Source organism: Pelophylax lessonae (genome assembly GCF_965119305.1).
Source record: "Pelophylax lessonae genome assembly, chromosome: 4".
NCBI lineage: Eukaryota > Metazoa > Chordata > Amphibia > Anura > Ranidae > Pelophylax > Pelophylax lessonae.
In genome coordinates, this window is record NC_138771.1 from 90,149,418 (window position 1) to 90,172,227 (window position 22,810).

Below are 22,810 nucleotides of genomic sequence, written 5' to 3' on the forward strand. Positions count from 1 at the left end.
CTGTCTTTAACTGTTAAAATAAACCTACTTTTAAATGTATAGACTGATCATTTCTTTGTCAGTTGGCAAACTTACAAAATCAGCATGGGATCACTGTATATGAATATTTTCAAAGCTGTGACTTTATGGTTTAACATAACTCTCATAGGAGCTTTTGATATCAGAATTTAGAAAGCAATCTAATTAATCTTTCAATCCCTTCAGCCCAGCACATAGAGATTCGGCCTGTCTTCTCTACTTTTCTGGGCTCCTGTCATCAGAGCTCCTGTGTGCCAAGCAGTTTCTGTTTGGTTTGTGTTTTGCATTTCCTGTAGATGATGGTCCCTCCCCGGGGTTTGTTCTGAGAGTTCTGGCCCTTCGGGCAAGAAAGAACATGAAGTCTCGCTGTTTGAAGCTGCATCTTATTGTGTGCAGTAAAAGCTTAGACAAACTCTTTTCATCTATAGTAATGTGTGTGTGTGTAGCGTGCGGTTTCCCAGATTATCAGGCTATGCCGGTGTTGTAATGCCTTCATTGCTTATGCAGTAGGAACATACAAAACCTCCATTCTGATAAACTGTATGCAGCAAGTCCTGTAACTGCAGGACTTGCTGCATACAGCTTCCCTCCCTCCCTTTATAGGTATTTCACCATGTGGAAATATCTAGTAAAAGAAGATTGTATGGGGATTGCATAATCTGATTGTAGTGTTTATGGCCACAATTAGAGCTCCTGAGTTCAGATTTGACTGTCCCTGCTTTGACTGCTGGTACTTTATTTTTTTAAAGTTCAAATTAAAAGCTGTTTGTGGGCCTCTAAATTGCTTATTCATTTGAAGAGAATAGTTAACCTTTTAGAAATACAGGAATGGCCTTAAGTGGCTTATTTTTTTATAGATTGCTAGTTCCCTGGCTGCAATGCTTATGCTATGGGTTTCATCAGGACAGGTTTACTTTAAAGTAGAATACGACTTTAAGAGTCCATTCACCCTAACGCGACTTGTCAGCCTGACAAGTTGTGGTCCCTCACGGTCACTTGACTGCTACAGGACCCGTTCTAATAGGAGCGACACAAGTCGCTCCGACTTAGAAATAGGGTCCTGTACTACTTCGGGGGGCGACCTCGGGGCGACTTGCATAGACATTCATTATATGAAGTCCGTGCAAGTCGCGCAGAAGTCGCGGTGCATGGGACTTCACAAGTCGCCCCCGAAGTAGTACAGAGTCGTGCCGCTGCAGTGTGAATGCGGGCTAAATCGTATGTTTGGGCCTAGCTGGCTCAAAAAAACCTATTTTGATTAAGTAACTATGCAGCCATGGTGTGCTGTAATGAACTGTAGTAACAGCCACATACAGGGTGCAACATTGTGTTCCGGCAGCAGTATGGGCGACTCTTCTGCTGCTTGAGCGAATTCAAATCGAGTTGAATGCTTCTCCACCATTCAGGAGAAGCCTTGTATTTTTTTAATTGAATACAAAGGCTTCCTCTAAATTGGCTGAGGAGACAAACCCTCCCTCCCCATCCGTGACCAGGGATTGGCATTGCTTCTCACTGACCATGGAAGTATCTTGTATCTTTGGCGTGATGATACAAGACATAAGCTACCTTGGATCAGCTGCCATACTACTGTGGTCAGTATACTTGTTGGAGGAGCAGCACAGGCAGGATCAACCAGGTATATTACAGCATCGGCAGCAGGAAATACAGTGCACACATGAGAAATCACATGTATTTAACTAGATTTTTTTTTATTTTTGACTTTACTAACACTTTATTTTCCATCTGAGTTATTGGGGAAAAATACAGTCTGCTAAAAAAGTGGGGGTTGATAAATGTGTTTTGAACCTGTCCTTGTATAAAGTGCTTTTGGAATTTGTTTGGAAGCATCTGGATGTCATGAACACCATCAGCTAATGGATTATTATTCTATAACAGAATGCACTGCTGCCAGCGGGATTTCGACAGAAGGACCAGACAGGGAAGACAGCCACAGGTCCTTTTGATAGGGAGCGTCTGTTGGAATATTTGGAAAAGGACGCACTTGCACAGAAGGACCGGGAGGACTATGTGCCATTCACAGGAGAAAGAAAAGGTATGATACATACAGCACTTCATCTATACTAGTTTGCTTTAGTACCAAAAAATTGATTGACGTTCAAGATTTTCTGCAGCTCAAACTAAGGGTTTAGGCACACAGAATTTGCACACACAAGGAAGCTCCAGTGTAAAACTCCTGATGTTTTCCTGCATCTGGGTGCCCCAGGCTGCATTTACAGCTGGCCAAAGAAGTACATTGTGGTATGTGCTACTACTCCTGTAAACTCTGATGTGCTTTTGCATCAGTGTTTACCTGTGTATAAAGTATTTTCCTATAAGTGAAACACATCATACACACATGGAAGGGTACAAACTGATTCAAAAGAGCATAAGCCTATACAGGAATCCATGTGCATACAGTCATGAACTTCTGTGGCCATCTGTATGCACCACCTGTGCGGGTTCGCTCTCGAGCCACCCTGTCTGCGTCTATTGACACAGAGTGGTCGGCTCTGCCCTGCTGGCTTGGCACAGAATTTGATCGACAGCAGTGGGAGCCAATGGCTCCTGCTGCTATTAATCTGCTATTGATCTGCTCTGGGAAGAGGGAGACAGCGGTGAGATACCCTGCTCACATGCACATCTCTGGATTGGATCAAGCTCAGGTAAGGACGGGGGTGGGGTTCTGGGAGGATTCTGCAGTAATGCTTTAAGGTGAAAAACCTTGAGGCTTTAGAACCACTTTAATGTCAAAAACCTTTTTATGTTATTGCATAGTTGTCCTCACCTCACCCTTTCTTCCATCTTTCACCCACTGTTTTCTTTTCTGCGATCCACTGTATTCTAATATTATGCTTAATGGGTTCTGATATGATTGAACCCATTGAGCATATTATATTAGAACTGACTGGACTGTCTGTCTGTTGGGTTTTATTTGTAGCATTGCAGCTCCCAGCAAAAGAGAAATAGGCAAAATGAAAGTGCTACAGGAGGTATGTAAAAAGTGATTAGCAAATGTAGATGACCAGCTTTAAACCACTAGCCTGGGTCACAGGCATTAAGGCTCCATGCACGCTGTCTTACAAATCACTGCTTCTACAGGAGTTTTGGGTTCTGCCTATCGACGCAGCCCAATGTTATCCTGGGTGTCCATGCACATTAGGACGATTGCAGACATATTTTGAGCTCAACGTTTAGAGGCGCTTCTGATTGGAGCATGCAAAACTCTGCTAAACTCAGTTTTTTTTTTTCTGCCAAGAGACTGCCATTTTTAAAAGCCCAGTGTGCATGGAGGCTAACACTTAAAGGGTAAACCCTAGCAATAAAAATTTTCTTATATTGTCCCTGTTGAAAGCATGTTTTTATTTCTGTTTGACAGTGCAAATGAAGTTGATCTTGCCAGAAATCTTGTCAGCTGATAAATGACTGTATCTGCTCTTTGCTTGTGCTGCATTCTTATCAGTTACTTTGTTGTGCTATCTAAGACTACAGAACCCTATAGTCCTGCCTTTTTTTTTTTCTGTTGTCCTTATATAGTAGGATGAATGTTATCAATGTTGATAGGATGCTGCATAATCCAATGAAAACAAAGGTAAAAAAATGCTTGAAAAGACAGAAAACAATTGCAACCACCACAGCTAAAGCTTGCAACCACCGGTTGCCGTAAAGAAAATCGTTCGATTCCCCCATCAGCAATGTTGATAGGGGAATCCCTACCACAGAGCCATTGTCTTCTTGAGGTGGGGGAAGACGTCCCCGCTGGGAGAACACAGTGATTACTGCTAGCGTCTACAATAGCCGCTTGCAAAAATCACATTTAAAAATACGACATGCTGATTGTACCCAAGTGGATCTAATCAGCCCCCATAGATGGTTAGAATAGGGCTGGGGAATATAATCGAAAGATCGATGCATCGCGATTCGACCCTTCGCGATTCTGCATCGATGCGGGCTGCCGGCATAATCGATTATACGAAATGACGTCATCAGCCGCGGCCACGCCCTATCGCGCAAGGGAAAAAAAAAATCACAAGATCGCAGGATCGGCAGCTGATTGGTGGGTTAGTGGCGGGAGCTTAATAAAAAGGCTCCGCCCCTCCCCTTCCGCCTCTTTGACCCGGGCCGTGGCACAGCAAGACATCCCCCGCATGTATCGGCGTCCCACCTGCGGCCTAGAAGCCAGCCAGCCATCCAAGCCAGAAGCCGCCAGTCCAGTGAGTCCACACACAGGAGCGAGGAGCCCCAAGTGCGTCCCCAGTGATGCCAGCCGCCCGCCACAGAGCCCAGAGAGCAGCACAGCACCTGTCCTCCTCTGCAATGCAGTGCACAACAACCCACACAGTCACACAGCAGGTATGTCCGAACAAATAATTGTGTAATCATTCATGGGGGTCTCTCGTCTGTATCTCTGGGGGATGTCTGTGATGGGGGGGGGCCTGGGACAGGGGACGGTCGGTCGGGGCCCGGGGGTACTGTTCTGCTGTGGCAGTCTGGCAGCCAGGGGGGTCAGTCAGTGTCAGTGGGGGCCTGGGGGTCTCTGTCAGTGTCAGTCAGCTATGGGGGTCTGGGCAAGGGGGGGACTCACTCAGTGTTTGTCAGTGCTGTGGGGGATTGGGGAAGGTGTGGGGGACATCCAGGTCTCTGTCAGTGTGGGGGTCTGGGCAAGGGGGGGGACTCACTCTCACTCAAGTGTTTGTCAGTGCTGTGGGGGATTGGTGAAGGTGTGGGACTTCCAGGTCTCTGTCAGTGTGGGGGTCTGGGCAAGGGGGGGGACTCACTCACTCTTTTAAAGTTTGGCCTTTAGTTGTACTTTAAATGGTGGTAGGCCTGGCTTATATTAATATTTTCTTTTATGAAGCAGTAAACTGCACTACTACAGTTTTTTTACTAATTTTACTGTTACTTCTAGTAAAATACTAGTGGTGTCTGTCTCTGCTATGCTGTTTGCATTTTCAGACCTTCCTATATGTTTGCAGTGCAAGTGCACTAAAGTATGCAGGGCTTGCAGGCCATGACAGGGTCCAGGAAAGTGTCCTTTGAAGCAAATGAAAATAAAAAGGATTATTTTATTTGTGACTGCTTGATTGTTTGTTTTTTTTGATAAAGTTTTGAAAACCATTGGACAGTGGGCTGGGCATGGGCATTGGGCAGTAATCGTGATGCATCGTGGAATCGAATCATATCGAATCGCGACCCTAATAATCGTAATCGCATCGAATCGTGAGGTAAGTGAAGATGCACAGCCCTAGGTTAGAATCCCGGCCAGTCCCTGCTGAACCTTACCAAGATTCTAACCATATATGGCCGGCTTAAAGAGGAAGTAAACCCTCCTCTGACACTTGTACCTATAAGTAAGCCTATGATAAGGCTTACCTATAGGTACTGTAAATATCTCTTAAACACGTACCGTTTAGGAGATATTTACCTTACATGCAGCCAGTGACGTCACTGGCGCATGCGCTCTGAAGGGACGGCCGCTCGTGCCGTTCCTTCAGAGTCCCGTGCCGCGACTGTCGGCTCTCCCGCGACTCCGGCCAATCAGATGGCCGGATCCCGCGTTCCCGGAAGACGGGCGACTGGACATATGACTGGTCGCCCGTCATAGAGGTGAGTGAGCGGCACGGCGGGGGCTCGTTCTAACGTAAGTATTGCATAATGAGCTAGTATGCGATGCATACTAGCTCATTATGTCTTTCTCTTGCAGGGTGTAAAAACAAAAAAAAAACAAAAAACGAGTTTACAACCTCTTTAAGAACTGTTTACCTGTAATATAATTTGCTTTTGTTTGTGGGTTTAGATACACTTGAACCTTTTATGCATTAGAACAAATATTTTAAAAACTTTAATAAAAACTATAAATGTATGGCCCCTTTAGGAACTCCCAACAAAATATCCTAAAATGTTTTACACTTATAACACATTCCAAAACCAAAATTTAAATGTAACTAACATGAGAAAAATACAGAGAATGATCTTGAAAAAAATCACCTTTAATTAGTGGATAGAATTGCAAATAAGATATTATTGGTCACATTTGTATTAGGGTTGCACCGAAATCGGTGCCAATACTAAGCATTGGCATGAGTATCGGTACTCGGGCAAATGCTCCGATACCTGAAGTGACGTCAGCTTAGGGGGGGGGATAAAGTTATGCCCCCCCCCCCCCCCAAATGACGTTGAGTCCTGTTACATATCTCGCATGCCTCTTGCTGTACCTATGGTTATTATCGCACAGGATGGCACATGCAGCTTTTACTGCTTTGGACTGTCTATGTTTATTGCACTAGACCTACAGTACTGTACATGCCATTAGGACTGTTCACTATCACGGCTTATCTAGCTCATGCATTGAGTCCTGTACTATGTCTACTTTATGGTCAGCTTGCATCTTATCCATCCATTGTGGGATAGCAGCTCACACACCCACTCAATACTGCACTGATTTACAGCAGAGGAGTTGATCATCCACCCATCTATCCAAGCTTACACCCAGCAGCTCCACCTGTGCATGTACATCTAGCTCATTGAGCCCATCCATGCATCCACCTGCTGCGAACAGTTCATACATTCTGTGGGAGGCATATTTATAACCCAATAATTGAAACATGTTCTGTGAAAGTTGAGCTTTCGCAGCTTTGTGACAAGCAAATTAAAACATGGTTTATTTGTTTCATACTGTCTTTTGAGTAACAGTTCTTCATAGGTATAAAGGAACGGTAATAATTTTTCATTGGTCTAAAAGAACTGTCAATTGACACTAAAAACAAGTGCATCCCAAGTTTGTATATAAAAAAATACATTTTAGATGTGCTTGATCTCATTGTCTACAATATATAGTTTACAAAACAAACAGAATTTTGTGCGTCTCAGGAAAACGTGTCCATAAAAGTGAGTTTAATAAATAAAGGCCAAGTACATCTTTGGGGAAAAAAAAGAATCACATATTTTTGCAGAAAAACATTATTTTTTTCCCTAACAAGTCTGCAAGCATTGCACCCACGATGAGTGGATCACGGGTGCAAAGTCAGTCTTCTGCAGACAATCCTATGCTTTCTGCCTGTACCTCTGTAACTGCTGTCCGTTTGAAAGCTGCAGGGCTGGTGAATGAACTACAAAGGCTCCCTCACCGTTCCTTGAGAACTTTGTCAGCCGTGGTGGAAAATCAGACCTTTAGTTTTCTCCTTCACAGATTACTTTGAATGAATAAATGCACAGCTGCAAGGATTTTGAATTGTGACAGCAGGTACAGGAAGAGGAACCCCCGCCCGGTGTCACAGGGAGTTGTGGGGGGGGGGGGGGGGGTTAAGAGGTGAGGTGGTGCGCTTAGAGCATGTTACGTTACACCCTAATTATTTTGTAGGTGTAACATTTAACATGTAAAGCTAACCATGGTTGAAAATATTTAGACCCCATTTACATATACATTTAGTGGCAGATCATGATTTGCTGTGGGAGACTCAGTTGGGTTTCTGCAAACAGCTGCGGGTGCAAAGCTCCATTAAAAGCAATGAGAGGCTGCGTCCAGGACTGATCATCCACAGGTAAATGCAGCATGTTCAATAACATGGACAAACCATGAATATAGACATACATTTACAAACAGTACATATATCTGTGTCTATGTATGGAAATCTGATTTTCTGGTATACAGTCTGTATATTGGGGTTGAAAGTATATGGAGTTTCCTAGGGAATGTTAATGACAAAACAAATTGTAAACCACGTATTTAGGTGTAATAAACAGAGCAGGCCTACATATTGGTAACTGATTAACTGAACTTGTGTCCCAGCTGATAGGCCTGTGACTCAGACGTGAACGAATATAGAGATATGGTGAACAATTTTGTTCGAATACCTTAAATGGAATCATTTTACTTTGCTGCGTTCATACCTGCACAGATGTAGTTCATACATGGGAAAAAGTTCACACATGACTTTCTTTTGCTGATGTAATTGTTAAAACACTAAAAGTGATATCTGGCTAAATAAGGTCACAAATGTTCATAAATTATGGCACACAATCAGGGGAATTTATGAAATTTTGGAGCAGTTGTGTATGGTAACCAATGCGTTTTTTTTTACCTTTTTCCTTTTCAAAGCTTACATGAACAAGCTAAAGATGGGAGCCAATTGATTTTTTTTCTTTTTAAATAATTGCAGTGTTTAGTCTTATGAGAAAATGTATATATACCCCACAGGCCTTGATTCAGGCAGATCACTGTACCGGCCAATCACAGCACATCAAATGGCAGTTGTACACAATGCAAGGCTTTGATTCATGCCTTTCATTGTGTACTATTGTGATGAGCTCTGTGCCAACCATAGCCCATCTGTACCATGTAATTTAACCGTGGCCAATCACAGCTAATTACAATAGTGAACTCTGAATGATTTGTTTTCATTTTGGAAAAAAATAGTTGCTTATAACTGAAAAATTCACAGTTATAAGCAATCATGGTGTGTTTAAAAAAAACAAAAAACAAATCCTGATCATCTTCCCAGAGTAGTAGTGTTACTATGGTAACACTGTATTGCTCTGGTCCTCTATGTAAAAAAAAAAAAAAAAAACGTAAATGTAAACAAAAGAAGAAAAGTAATACATTTTTTTTTTTTTTTACATACTGTTACCAGTCACTATCCCTGTTCACTGCCACACCAGTTATATGATTATGCTGTACTGCACTGGTGACAGTATGCAAAAAATGTTAAATTGTGAATTTTTAAATTTTATTTTCAAAAAGACTGACAAAAAAATTACAACTTCAATAAATTTGCCAGGTCTCTTACCTTGGACTGTGTACCTTTTTATTTGAGGAATATTTTTACTGTCCCGGCATTTTTGGGCCTCAAGAAATGAGATAGGCCGTCAGTACATCAGGACTGATCAACTTTCAGATATACACTATATTGTCTAAAGTATTGGGACACCTGCCTTTACACACACATGAACTTTAATGGCATCCCACTCTTAGTAAGGTTCAATATTGAGTTGGCCCACCCTTTGCAGCTATAACCGACATGAATGAGCGAGTTTCGGGTGGAGGAACTTAACTGGCCTGCACAGAGTCCTGACTTTAACCCTATAGAATGCCTTTGGAATGAATTAGAGTGGAGATTGTGAGCCAGGCCTTCTTGTCTACATCAGTGCCTGACCTCACAAATGCGCTTCTGGAAGAATGGTCAAACATTACCATAGACACACTCCTAAACCTCGTGGACCGCCTTCCAAGAAGAGTTGAAGCTGTTATAGCGGCAAAGGTTGGGCCAACTCAATAATTAACCCTACAGACTAATGGGCCATACACACTATAAGATTTTCTGAAGAATTTTTCCTTTAGGTTTGACCTAATATTATTTGGTTTTGGTAAATCTAAACACTTTCAATTTGTATGCAATCTGGCAGGCCCTTGCACTACATAGAAAAGGTAAATCTGAAGGAAAAAGTCTTCAGAAAATCTTAAAGTGTGTATGGCCATTAAGACTGGGATGACATTAAAGTTCATGTGCGTGTAAAGGCAGGGTTCCCAATACTTATGACAATATAGTGTATATATTATAGTTTGTGGACTAATTTGGGTTATTTTCACCAAAGAAATGTAGCAATAATCATTTTGGCCTAAATTTATGAAGAAGGATTACTGTATTTATTTACAAAATGTTGTAACAGAAAAAAACAAAAACAAGTTGTGTGTATTTTTAAAACTTTTGGGGTATTTTTTTTTTTGTTTAGCAAAAAATAAAACCGGGGTTTAACCACTTTACCACCGGAGGATTTTGCTGTCTTACGTCCAGGCCACTTTTTGCGATTCGGCACTGTGCGATTTTAATGGACAAATGCACGATCGTGCGACGCCGTACCCAAACTAAATTTACGTCCTTTTTTCCCACAAACAGAGCTTTCTTTTGGTGGTATTTGATCACCTGTGTGATTTTTACTTTTTGTGCTATAAACAAAAAAAGAGCGTAAATTTTGAAAAAATAACAATATTTTTCACATTTTATATGAAATTCCCCCCAAAAAAAAGTAAAAATCAAATTTTTTTACATTTTTGGCCAATTTGTTTTCTGCTACCTATGTTTGGTAAAAAAAAAAAATAAGCGTATTTTTATTGGTTTGCGCAAACGTTATTGCGTTTACTAACTAAGGGAAAGATTTCTGTCATTTTTGGTGTTTTTTTTTTTTTTAACGAGTAATGGCGATCTGCGATTTTATTTGCGGGACTGCGACATTGCGGCGGACAGATTGGACCCTTGACTGACATTTTTGACACTTTTGGGGGTACCAGTGACATTACTGCAGTAATCAGTGCTATATATATGCACTGTTACTGTAAAAATGACACTGGCATGGAAGGGGTTAATTTTATTGGAGAGGGAGGGGTTAATGTATGCCTGGTGCTCACTAACATGTGTGGGGGGAGGTGACTGAGTGACACAGGGACAGATCGCATGTTCAGCTATGCTGAACCCTGCAATCTGTCACTGTTTGTCACTTAGGAGATCCGCCCACTTTGTTTACAAAAGCGGGCGGATCTCCAAACTCGATTCCCTGACAATCGGGGAAGAGCAGCGACGATCGCCGCCGCTCCTCCCCTGGCCCGACTCCCAGCTGTGAATGAATACAGCGGGAGCGAGCCCCCGGCGGCGCGCGAGCGCCGCCCACAAGGGGAGGAGTCCAGCGACGTAGGTCTACGTCGCTGGACGATAACTAACCACTTTGCCGCAGTAGAGCTCGAGTGAGCGGTCGGCAAGTGGATTAAAGAAATCAAAAGAAAGCTCTATTTGTATGAAAACAATTATAAAATTTCATATAAGTACAATGTTGCATGACTGCGCAATTGTCATTCAAAGTGTGACAGCGGTGAAAGCTGAAAATTGGCCTGGGCAGGAAGGGTGTAAAAATGTACGGTTTTGAAGCATTTTAAATTTGTATTTATAACATTTGCTATCACCAGCAGGCCAACGATTTTACTGCTAGTCCCATATTATTGTTTCTCTTACGTCCTCAGACAGTCGCCGCCTCTTCATATTCGTCACAATGGGGTATTAGACTTTGCTCCGAAAGAGTAGCTAGGCAACGGAATATGTTAACATTAAAGCTTTTAACATATCCCACCCTCAAGGGGTGGTCCCCTCAGTCAATACCCTCCTACTTCCTGCAACCATATCTCAGTTTCAATGTCTAGCTTGTCAGGAGTAGCTGGTTCTCTCTGTGCTGGGGCTTTGTGCCCCAGACTCTTTCTTCTTTTTTGATTTTTGTTTGAGTTTTTTCTCTCTCTTTACTTAGCTGTTCTTTTTGTCAGCATTAGTTAGTTCTTCTGACGAAGAGGATCATGCGGGCTGGGTCTCGGGCTGATCCCCCTGGTCGTGGGTCAGTGGCTTCCCAGCCTGCCATCGAGCGTTCAGCCAGGTAACGCTCCTGGCGCAGTGAACGACCCATCCCTGTTCGGTGCAGGGATGATTGGTGAGGTGGCTACCTCACTGGACGCTGTGCGGTTTCTTAACCCCCATTTTGTGCGTCTTGTATGCGACTCTCCCTGCCTCATGTGCAGCGGCTTGTTCGCCTGTGCGGGTCCCCCACACCATTGAGAGGTAAGTGTATCTATGTGGGGACCTGTCTGTCTGGGGGGGTGTCAGTCTGGGACTGTGTAACCTGCCTCTGTTCACACTGTTTGTCTCCCTATCTCTCTGCTGCATGCTGCGGGCTGCAAGGGGGGGGGGAGCTGTGTGACACTGTCTGTGTCAGCCTTGTTCAGTGTGAGAAGCTGTGTGCTGTGGGGCATGTTTTGTGGCATGTTTGGGCACAATACAGCGATCGCTGCGGCGATCTGCCATATTTTTTTTTTATATGGATGGTGTTATGTGCATTACTGTACTGTAGGAGCGGCGGTTTCGGCGCCAAACTGCGCCATTTTGCCTGCACTCGCTCCGGCCGCATGTTCTACATGCATGGCGGCCATTTTCTTGTAGCCTCCCATAGGCTTTAATAGAGCGCCCTGGTCTCACCACTTCCTCTTCTCCTGGGTACACCGATCGAGGCAGCAGCAGCGGCGAGGGTCTCCTCAGGTTTTATCCTTCTGTTCTTGCTATATCCATTGCCTGTGTCAGTTTATTGTCCCTGTGGGGGTCTCATTGTGCTTGTGTGTGGTGCGGTGGGCTGCGCTCGCCGCGCTTGTTAAAGGGGCAGTTAACCCTTTATTCTCCGGCATATCATATTGGGGCAATGGATTCTCAGGAGGGCAAATTTCCTGCCACCTTGGTGGAAAGCCAGGGGACCGCTGTTTCCCCCCCAGGGGGGGATTTGGCCACTATTGTGGCCGGCCTTGCTGCTCAGGTGCAGATGCTGGTGGCTGCTCAATCTACTAAAAGACCCAGAGTTTCTATTTCCTCTGATTCTGAGGGTGAAGGTGATGGGGCTGTTATGGCGGGGGTCTCCTTATCGGGGTACCGCTCCTCCCTGGATCTAGTGGGGTCCGAGGTGGAGGCTGAGGTTGAGGGGGTTGATAATTCTCCCCCTGGCTCGCCTGAAGAGCTTGCAATCATGGATGAATTGATTGCTTCCATAAAACAAACGCTGCGTTTGCAGGATGAAGTGTGTCCCCCCCGCTGCCTTGGCGGCTTATGGGACGCAGAGAAAACGCAGGACGCCGCAGGTTTTTCCCTGCAATGATGATTTTCAGCGCGCTGTTAAGGAACAATGGCGCAATTTACGCAAACCTTTTGCTGTGCCAAGTAGGTTCAAGCTGCGTTATCCTTTTTCGCCTTCCACTGATGAACGGTGGTGTGTACCACCCCCGGTGGATCACGCAATTGCGGTTTTGAACAAATCCACTGCGATTCCTGCAGAGGATTCCCCGGTGTTCCGTGATGCCACGGATAGAAGAATGGAGTCTCTTGCCCGTCATACTTATTCTGTTACGGGTTCTATGCTTAAAGCTCTGTTTGCCTCTCTCATGGCGGCCCAGGCTGTCGCAAGTTGGACGCAGATGCTTAGGCGCGTCCTAGTGGCCGATTCGGCCTCGCCGGCGACCCTGGATATGGTGGATCAAATCCACCAGGGTGTCATGTATCTGTGTGATGCGGACTTGGATTTAGTCCCGTTGGCTGCACGTGTACACAGCGTGGCGGTGTTGTCTCGCCGCCTGGTTTGGTTGAAGTGTTGGTCGGTGGACCAATCTTCACGTAAGACCTTAGCCAATCTGCCTTATGATGGGTCTCGCCTTTTTGGGGAGTCCTTGGATGTGTTGATTAAGGGGATCACCGGAGGTAAGAGCACTCTCTTGCCCCATTTCCCCAAGGCTAAGGGGGCTTCTGGGAAAAAGCATGCTAATTTTCGGCTCCCTCAGGGGTCCTTTCGTGCCTTTCGGTCGCACTACAAGGGCAAACCGTTCAAGGGACAAGGCTCTCAAAAGAAGCCCTGGTCTGGTAAACAGAAGTCCGGTCAGTCCAGTCCCGCTGCCCATAACAGTGTGGCCTGAAGGGGCGCCCTCACCCAGTTTTGGGGCGGGGGACGCTTGCTCGGTTTTCTTCAACCCTGGTTGGCCCGCGTGCGGGACAGGTGGGTTCAGGAGATCGTTCGATCTGGTTACAAGATCGAGTTTCTCTCTCGGCCGGAGAGCAGATTTTTTCCCTCAAATCTTCAACTGTCTCCAGAGCGTTTACGGGACCTGCACCTGGCGGTGCGAGACCGGAGGGCTCAGGGAGTGGTGGTTCTGGTGCCTCATCGGGACAGATTTCGGGGGTTTTATTCCAATCTGTTCACCGTGCCCAGGAAGGAGGGCAAGGTTCGTCCAATTCTGGACTTGAAGGCTCTAAACCGCTCTGTGCGGGTTCGCAAGTTCCGCATGGAATCCCTGCGGTCGGTGGTGGCTGCCCTGGTTCCAGGGGAATTCATGGCCTCCATCGATTTAAAGGATGCGTATCTTCACATCCCCATTTTCGAGGGTCACCAGAGGTACCTTCGATTCGCCATTGCGGAGGATCACTACCAGTTCGTGGCGTTACCTTTTGGTCTCACCTCGGCTCCGCGGGTTTTCACTAAGGTGCTTGCACCGGTTCTGGCATTATTGAGAGCCCAGGGCATCTCTGTCCTGGGGTATCTGGACGACATTCTGGTTCGGTCTGCGACCAGCCAGGGTCTGGAGAAGGACCTGTCTGTCACGATGCAAACTCTGCAGGAGTTTGGTTGGACGATAAATTTTCCAAAGTCGACACTGAGTCCGGCGGTTCGTCTTCCCTACCTGGGAATGATCCTGGACTCGGTTCAGGCGAAGGTCTTCCTGCCGGAAGACAAACTCAGAACTCTTCAGGAGGAAGTCAGGTCCCTCAGGGACTTTCCGCACTCGTCTCTGCGGACGTGCATGAGATGTCTGGGATTGATGGTCTCGGCCTTCGAGGCGATTCCCTCCGCCCAGTTTCACACGCGGGGTCTCCAAGCGGAGATCCTGTCCAGGTGGGACGGGCGACCTCAATCTCTGGATCTTCAAATCTTGTTGGGCCATCGCACCAGAAGGGACCTTCTGTGGTGGCTCCAGTCCCCGATGGTGTCGGGGGGCAAGTCTTTTCGTCCTATCTCGTGGACGGTGATCACCACGGATGCCAGCCTGTCGGGCTGGGGTGGTGTTCTGGGCGTTCTGTCCGCCCAGGGAACTTGGTCGGAGGGGGGAGTCCTCCCTTCCGATCAACATTCTGGAATTGCGTGCGATAAATCTCTGTCTTCATCGTTGGACGGACCGGCTGCAGGGCTGCCAAGGGGGCACCAGGAGTGCCCGAGCGGCTCGAGAAGTGGCCGACATTCTGTCCTGGGCCGAGACTCATGTCCCGGCGATAACGGCGGTTCACATTCCGGGGGTGGAGAACTGGCAGGCGGACTATCTGAGTCGCCAGACCCTGGATCAGGGGGAATGGTCTCTCCACCCGGCTGTCTTCCAGATGTTGTGCGCGAAGTGGGGTCTTCCAGATGTGGACCTGTTCGCGTCTCGTCTCAACAACAAGGTGAGAAGGTTCGTGGCAAGGACGCGCGACCCTCGGGCAGACGCGTCGGACGCGTTGGTGGCCCCGTGGCATCAGTACAAGCTGATGTACGCGTTTCCACCGATTCAGTTGCTGTCCAGGTTCCTTCGCAGGTTACACTCGGAACGCAGCACGGTGATTCTTGTGGCGCCGAATTGGTCACGCCGGTCCTGGTACGCAGACCTCGTGAATCTGGCAGTCGACGCCCCGTGGCGTCTGCCTCTTCGAGACGATCTCCTGTCTCAAGGGCCGATATACCATCCTGCTTTACAGTCGCTGGCTTTGACGGCCTGGCTGTTGAGACCGAGGTCCTGAAGGAGAGGGGTCTCTCCCCTGAGGTCGTTCATACCTTGATCAACGCGAGGAAGTCTACCTCGGGGAAGGTTTACTACCGTACTTGGAAGGCCTATTTTGCCTGGTGTGAGTCCAGGGGGTTTTCACCCCGCACGTACTCGGTTTCCCGAGTGTTGTCCTTCCTTCAAACAGGTGTCGATCAGCGTTTGGCGCTGGCTACGATAAAGGGTCAGGTGTCTGCGCTGGCCGTTCTTTTTCAACGTCCCGTGGCTTCCAACTCCTTGGTTGGCACTTTTGTTCAGGGAGTGCGGCATCCGGTTCCTCCTAGGAGGGATCCTCTGCCCCCTTGGGACTTGAATCTCGTTCTATCTGTGTTACAACGTGCTCCTTTTGAACAGATCAGGGAGATCTCGTTGTCTATGTTGTCCAAAAAGATCGCCTTTTTGGTTGCAATCACTTCGGCTCGCAGAGTGTCGGAGCTGGCGGCTTTGTCCTGCAAGTCTCCGTATCTGGTTATTCACTTGGATAAGGTGGTCTTGCGACCTAATCCTTCTTTTCTTCCGAAGCGAGTTTCGGAATTCCATCTCAATGAGGATATTGTCTTGCCTTCGCTGTGCGCGAAGCCTAAACATCCGAAAGAGGTGAGACTACATTCTTTGGATGTTGTTCGGGCGATAAGGGTTTACCTTAAATCGAATGAGTCTTTTCGAAAGACGGATTCCTTGTTTGTTCTTCCAGAGGGTCCTCGGAAGGGCATGGCGGCGTCGGCCTCTACCATCGCCACATGGATCAGGCAGACCATTGAACAGGCCTATGCTTTGCAGGGGAAGGTTCCCCCTGTGCCTGTGAAGGCGCACTCTACTAGATCTCGGAGTACGTCTTGGGCCTGTCGTCATGGGGCTTCTGTAGCCCAGGTGTGTAAGGCGGCGACCTGGTCGACCGTGCACACTTTCACAAAATTCTACAAGGTGGATGTTCAGGCATCGGCGGATGCTTCCTTTGGCCGCAAGGTTCTTAGTGCGGCAGTTCCCTAGGGTCCCTTGTTGGGACCTCTGGCTGTTGGGATAAGTTTTTATCCCCTGGTTCTTTGTTTTTTCCTGGGTTGTTGCTCCTGTTGAGCAAGTTTTTTTCCTGTTGCCCAGCTGGTTTCCTTCCTTTGGTGAGGTTCCTTTCCTTGATGCGGAGACTGCGTTGCCTTACGGCGCGGATGCGTTTCCCACCCCTCATGTTTGCACTGCTTTGAGACGTCCCCATTGTGACGAATATGAAGAGGCGGCGACTGTCGGAGGACGTAAGAGAAAACGGAATTTTTGTAAAATCTTACCTGTAAAATTCCTTTCTCTGAGTCCTCCGACAGTCGCCGCCCCCGCCCCTCTTTTGGGGTTTGGTTGTATACTCTACTGCTATTCCACTGAAACTGAGATATGGTTGCAGGAAGTAGGAGGGTATTGACTGAGGGGACCACCCCTTGAGGGTGGGATGTGTTAAAAGCTTTAATGTTAACATATTCTGTTGCCTAGCTACTTCTTCGGAGCAAAGTCTAATACCCCATTGTGATGAATATGAAGAGGCGGCGACTGTCGGAGGACTCAGAGAAAGGAATTTTACAGGTAAGATTTTACAAAAATTCATTTTTTTTCCTTTTATTGTGTTCTTTGTTAATCTAGCTTTCTACCTAACGCCTATTGGGCTAGGAGTTTGAGGCATAGAGACGCTTGTGGTTGTCAAGATTGTGGAGTTTTCTAATTTGTAAGCACTGCGCATCATGTTCACGCGTGGATACTGACTTTTTTTTTTTGTTTGTTTTTGTATCTGTAAAACCCAAAATAAAGATTACATTAAAAAAATGTATATATGCTTGATTTTAGAACATATTACTATATGTAACTGAAGATTTATTGTAGATTTATTATAAAGTATGAAATAAGACGTAGCTAAAATATTTATGTAGCCTCGCTGTTTGCATTTAGTGGAGTTAGTTTATGCAGGTCCTTATGTTCCATGGCTGCTGCACCTGACAGTCCAATTTGATTTTTTTGGAGTAATCAGCCTGGAGGAAATCGCATACGCAAAGAGGTTGCAAGAACTATGGGCAAACTCTCCCATTGCATATGCTGATGATGATGCATGTTGTCCTTAGCATTAGCCCATATAACATAGTTTTATTATCTGTTGATCATGCCAGTAGATGCTTTTTTTTTTTCCTTTCCTCTGTCAGGCCAAGCAGTCTAGCAGAAGTGGAATATACCGGGTTCAAACATAATTTATCAATGACAAGGATGCTTACAACAGTTAATTTATGGGTCTAATTCTTCTTTCCAAAAAGAAAAATGTTGCTGTAAATGCTTAAAAAGCGATAGCTAGAGTTAGGCTTTTGTTTGGTTGATCCAAAATAAAGTCAGTGTAGAAGTTTCCATCCATACCATGGCTACAGCGTGACCATGTTGCAGTGACTTCACTGCAGAACAAAGTGTTGTCACTCCCTTACAGGAAGTGGAAAAATAGCAGTTATACTTGCAGGGTGAACAGGTAATAAAACGGTTTTGGAAGGACTCTAAAAACAAAACTTCTGTGGTAATGCTGGTGACAGGCTGCGTCATAGATGTCATTTTTTTCCCATGGTTACACTTTAACGGTTTTAGATGGCAGACCTCTTTAAAAGGCTGCAGTTTAGATATTGCAGTATTTTAGATAATCCCAATAAAATGTAATGAACCGATATCATTCTTTTGTATGAGCACCACTGGATTTGATAGCTGGATACCCAAAACTCTTCTTTAGCCTACAAGCTACTCTTGTCCCTCATTAAGGCCCTATTTTAGGGATCTCCAAACTTTCTGAACAAAAGGCCAGTTTACTGTCCTATAGACTTTGAGGGTTGGACTGTGGCCAGTGGAAGTAGAAAAGGTTCTGATGTCAGTGGGAAAAAATAATGCCCCATTGTTTGTTTCAGCGAAAGTAATTGTGCCCCATTATTGATGTAAGTGGGAGGAATTGTGTCCCATCCTTGGTGTCATTAGGAGGAATTGTGCCTCATTTTTGGTGTCATTAGGAGGAATTGTGCCTCAGTGTTGGTGTCAACTCGGTAAAGGAGGAGAGCATATTTAAAAGAAGAAAAACTACCACAAGAGGGCACAGTTTTAAATTAGAGGGGCAAAGGTTTAAAAGTAATATGAGGAAGTATTACTTTACTGAGAGAGTAGTGGATGCATGGAATAACCTTCCTGCAGAAGTGGTAGCTGCAAATACAGTGAAGGAGTTTAAGCATGCATGGGATAGGCATAAGGCTATCCTTCATATAAGATAGGGCCAGGGACTATTCATAGGATTCAGATATATTGGGCAGACTAGATGGGCCAAATGGTTCTTATCTGCCGACACATTCTATGTTTCATTGGGAGAAAATATGCCCCCTTCAATGGGGTCGGTGGGGGAAATTACACCCCATTGTTGGTATCCATGGATAAAATGGTGCCCCAAGGGATGGATAAAAGCAAGCAAAAGGGCCAGATCTGTCCCATGTACATCTGAGATCCATTATATATTCCCATTAATATTTCTGAAATTATACAACTGTGATGGTTTGTGTCTCGACATGACCATTCAGCATGAGCAAGGAGAAATGGCTAATCAGCCATGATGCAGTGCATGCATACCCTGGCCCACTTTGCTTCTTGTAAGGTATAGTGTTGGGGTGGGGTACTGATAAAACCTTTGTGAGAATAATTTTGTGAATATTAAATGGTTTCCTGCTTCAAAGAAGGTAAATACACAGCAGCAAAGTGACTCTGTTTTTAGCACTAATGCCTGGCAGCAATGGGGACCCAGTTAGTATCCTAGTCAGGATCTGCTTGTGGCTTCCATGTTCTCTCTCTGGGTACTTAAGTTTCTTCTGACACTCCAAAGACTTGATGGTGGGTTAATTGTCCCCTGTCCAAATTGGCCCTTGAGAATGTGTTTGTACTTTATATGGATGTATGTTAGATTGGGACCTTAGATTGTAACAAGTGATTGATGTGAATGTACAGTTAATATAGAAATTGATCTCCCCCCCCCCTTTAAAATCACATTTTGTTGCTCTGCAACCTGAAATAAGGAAACACAGTTTTTGTTTTATCCAGCTGCAACTTATAACATGCAAGTTATAGATAAAACACCAACATGTCAGAAAAACAATAAAAACAACATCCAAAAATCGAATCACTGAGTTGGAAAAAGGATCACCCCCCCCCCCCCACCGTGTTAGTGTTTTGGTAAACCACCTTTTGCTCTAATTACAGCCATTAGTCTGTTGGGATATGTCTTTATCAACTTGGTACATCTAGACTTTGCAATATTTGTCCACTCTTCTTTGCAGAACTGCTCAAGTTCAGTTAAATTTGATGGTGACCGTTTGTGGACTGCAGTCTTCAAGTCATTCCACAGATTTTCAATGGGGTTTAAGTCTGGGCTCTGACTGGGTCATGCAAAGACATTCACCCTGTTCTCCTTAAACCGCCATCTGGTTGTTTGCTGTGTGCTTTGGGTCATTGTCCTGTTTGAAGGTAAACCTTCTTCCCATTGACAACTTTCTGGCAGTGGGCAGCAGATTTTCCTCAAGAATTTGGTAGTATTTTGCCTCATCCATTTTTCCTTCTGTCCTGATAAGTGCTCCAGTCCCTGCTGCAGAGAAACACCCCCATAACAGGATATTACTATCTCCATGCTTTACTGTAGGAATGGTGTCATTTGGATGGTGAGCTGCATTGGTTTTTTGCCACACATATCATTTGGTGTTGAGGCCAAATAATTCAGTTTGTCTCCCCGACATGGACCATAGCTCCTTTTTCCATGTGACCTCAGAATCTTCAAGGTGCGTTTTGGCAAAGCTCAGTTGTGACTGCATGTGATCTTTCTTGAGGAGTGACTTTTTTTTCTTGATACCCTCCCATAAAACCACATTTGTGGAGAATTTGTGATTGATTTTTTTTTTTTTGTCACATGCACACAATGACCACTCTTTGTCATAAATTCCTGCAACTGCTTCATAGTTGCTATAGTCCTCTTGATTTGACCGGTTTCCTCCTGGCTCTTCCAGGGAGGGTCTGTGTTGAACCATATATCTTCCACTTCTTAATAATAGACTTTATTGTGCTTCTAGGCATTGATAAAGCCTTTGAATTTTTGAATTTTTTTTGTATCCATCTTTTTGACTTGTGCCTGTCTACAACTTTATCCTGGAGATCCTGGTGACCATCCCTTGCTACCCATAGTTGATTGTTTGCTTCAGTTACACTGCCAGGGACTGAAATACACCAGGAAAGCTCTTTTCATGCTGAGCTAATCAAAATCACTGCAGCTGATCACAGTTGAAAGTCAAGTGGCTTTGTGTGCCATTGAGAAGGTGATTAGCTACACCTGATTGAGTTTGCAAGTCGTTTTTTGGGGGGGTGATCCTTTTTCCAACTCAGTGATTCTAATTTCTATTTTTCTGACATGGTGTTATAGCTTTCACTTGGGTGCTATAAGTAAATACAGCTGAAGAAACAAAAACTGTTTTCATTTCAGGCTGCAAAGCAACAAAATGTGACTATTTTAAAAAGGGGGGGGGGGTCCTTTCTGTACCTACGGTACATGTTATCTGTAACCCCTGTGGAGCCCTTTAATCATAACACAGACCTGATTTATATTTCATTACCATGTATAATTTTGTATGCTGCTTATTCCCTTTAACTGTTGTATTGTCACATCTCCTGTATGGGGCATTAAAATATAATAGCAACAAAGGGCCACATGTAATGTTCAGTGATTGTCTTTCTGCAGACAGAATATGGTCAGGGACTGGAGACATGCTACGGGAGATATACAGGGTTCGTACGGTCATTAAAAACCTGGAAAAGTTATGGAATTTTGAGATGACACTTTCCAGGCCTGGAAAGGTCATGGAAAAGTACGATTTTAGAAATGTTTTGGAAAAGTCATGGAAATCTGGGGGGGAGCGGCGGGCAGCGGCGGGGGGAGCGGATGGTTAAAACTTTATTATTGCAAATGTATAATTATTTTATTTTATGCTTGTGCACATTGATTTCCAGGTCCGCAGCAGCCGAGGAGTAGATCATGCACCAAGCACCAATCGCTGGCAGCGGGGAGGGCCGGGCTGCGGTTTGCCTGGATGTGACTGGCCAGCAGCAGCAAACCAATCACAGGCGGCGGAAGCGTCATTGGAGGGCGGGCCGCATGAACGTGATGATGACGCGGAAGGGGGCGGTAACCGTTTCAGTTACCGCACCCCCACGTCATCACGTTCATGCGGCCGGCCCGCTCTCCAGTGACGCTTCCGCTGCCTATGATTGGTTTGCTGCTGCTGGCCAGTCACATCCAGGCAAACCGCGGCCCGGCCCTCCCCGCTGCCTGTCATTGGCGCACGATCATTTCCTCGGCTGCTGCTGGCCAGTGACCGACCGTAGGGCAAACTGCGAGCACCTACTGTACCAGTCCTACGGGAATGTTAAAAATAAATGTAAATAAATAATTAAGCATCCAATCCTGAGTCGCCTTAGTTTCTGTGAGAACTCTTTTCTGCCTCATGGGACTGTTAGGTTCGGCCTAAGAATAGTAAGCGCCGCATTTTGTCCAGCTGCACCTTCATGACTCACTGCCACCTGAACAGCTTTATTTGGGCAAGCAGGAGCACCACTGTTCTTTCTCCCAAAAGTAAGTGCCGCATTTGTACACCATCAGATCTGTGCCATCCATATCTGTGTCTGCCTGCACCTCATGACTGTCGCTTGGGCCTAAAAAGGATTACTGTGCTGCATTTTGTGCATCTCACTGTCTGTGCCATCCATACCAGTCCGCCTGCACCTCATGACTGTCGCTTGGGCCTAAAAAGATTACTGTGCTGCATTTTATGCATCTGACTGTCTGTGCCATCCATACCAGTCCGCCTGCACCTTATGACTGTTGCTTGGGCCTAAAAAGATTTAAGTGCTGCATTTTGTGCCATCCATACCAGTCCGTTCACAGTTACAGCAATACCAGGGAAATGCAGCTTTAAAAATGTAAGGCTTCATGACGAAAAGTATGAGAGGTGGCTGGAGAAAGATCAGGACCCGGGACGTGCTAAATGTACAGTGTGTCGTAAAACATTTGACATTTCGAACATGGGAGAGGCAGCGCTGTCTAGCCACGCTAAAGGTGCAAAGCACCAGTCTGCAGCTGCGTGCTCGACAGCTTCCAATCCGATCGCTGGCTTTTTCACCCGTGCGTCAAACGTCGTTACTGTGCAAGCGTTATTTAAATAAATATTTCATATTCCACTGTACACTACAAAGCTTGTCATTTATATTAGTAAAAATATGCTGGGTGTGACATAGATTTTCTTCTTATTTAACACATATACATAGACATTTCATGAAACATTAGGTCATGAATATTTACGTGAAGTCATGGAAAAGTCATGGAATTTCATTGGTGAAAATGTGTATGAACCCTGGATATAGATGACAGGC

The 22,810-nt window shown here is 45.4% G+C and overlaps 1 protein-coding gene across 1 annotated transcript in view; it reads left to right on the forward strand.

The window, feature by feature from the left end:
• Window positions 1–22,810, forward strand: part of LOC309555010 (tropomodulin-3-like) — a 124,358-nt gene that overhangs the window by 40,979 nt on the left and 60,569 nt on the right. The window contains exon 3 of the mRNA XM_082256820.1: window positions 1,915–2,071. Within this exon, the coding sequence (XP_082112946.1) occupies window positions 1,915–2,071 (157 nt within the window). The remainder of the gene's footprint in view (window positions 1–1,914; window positions 2,072–22,810) is intronic.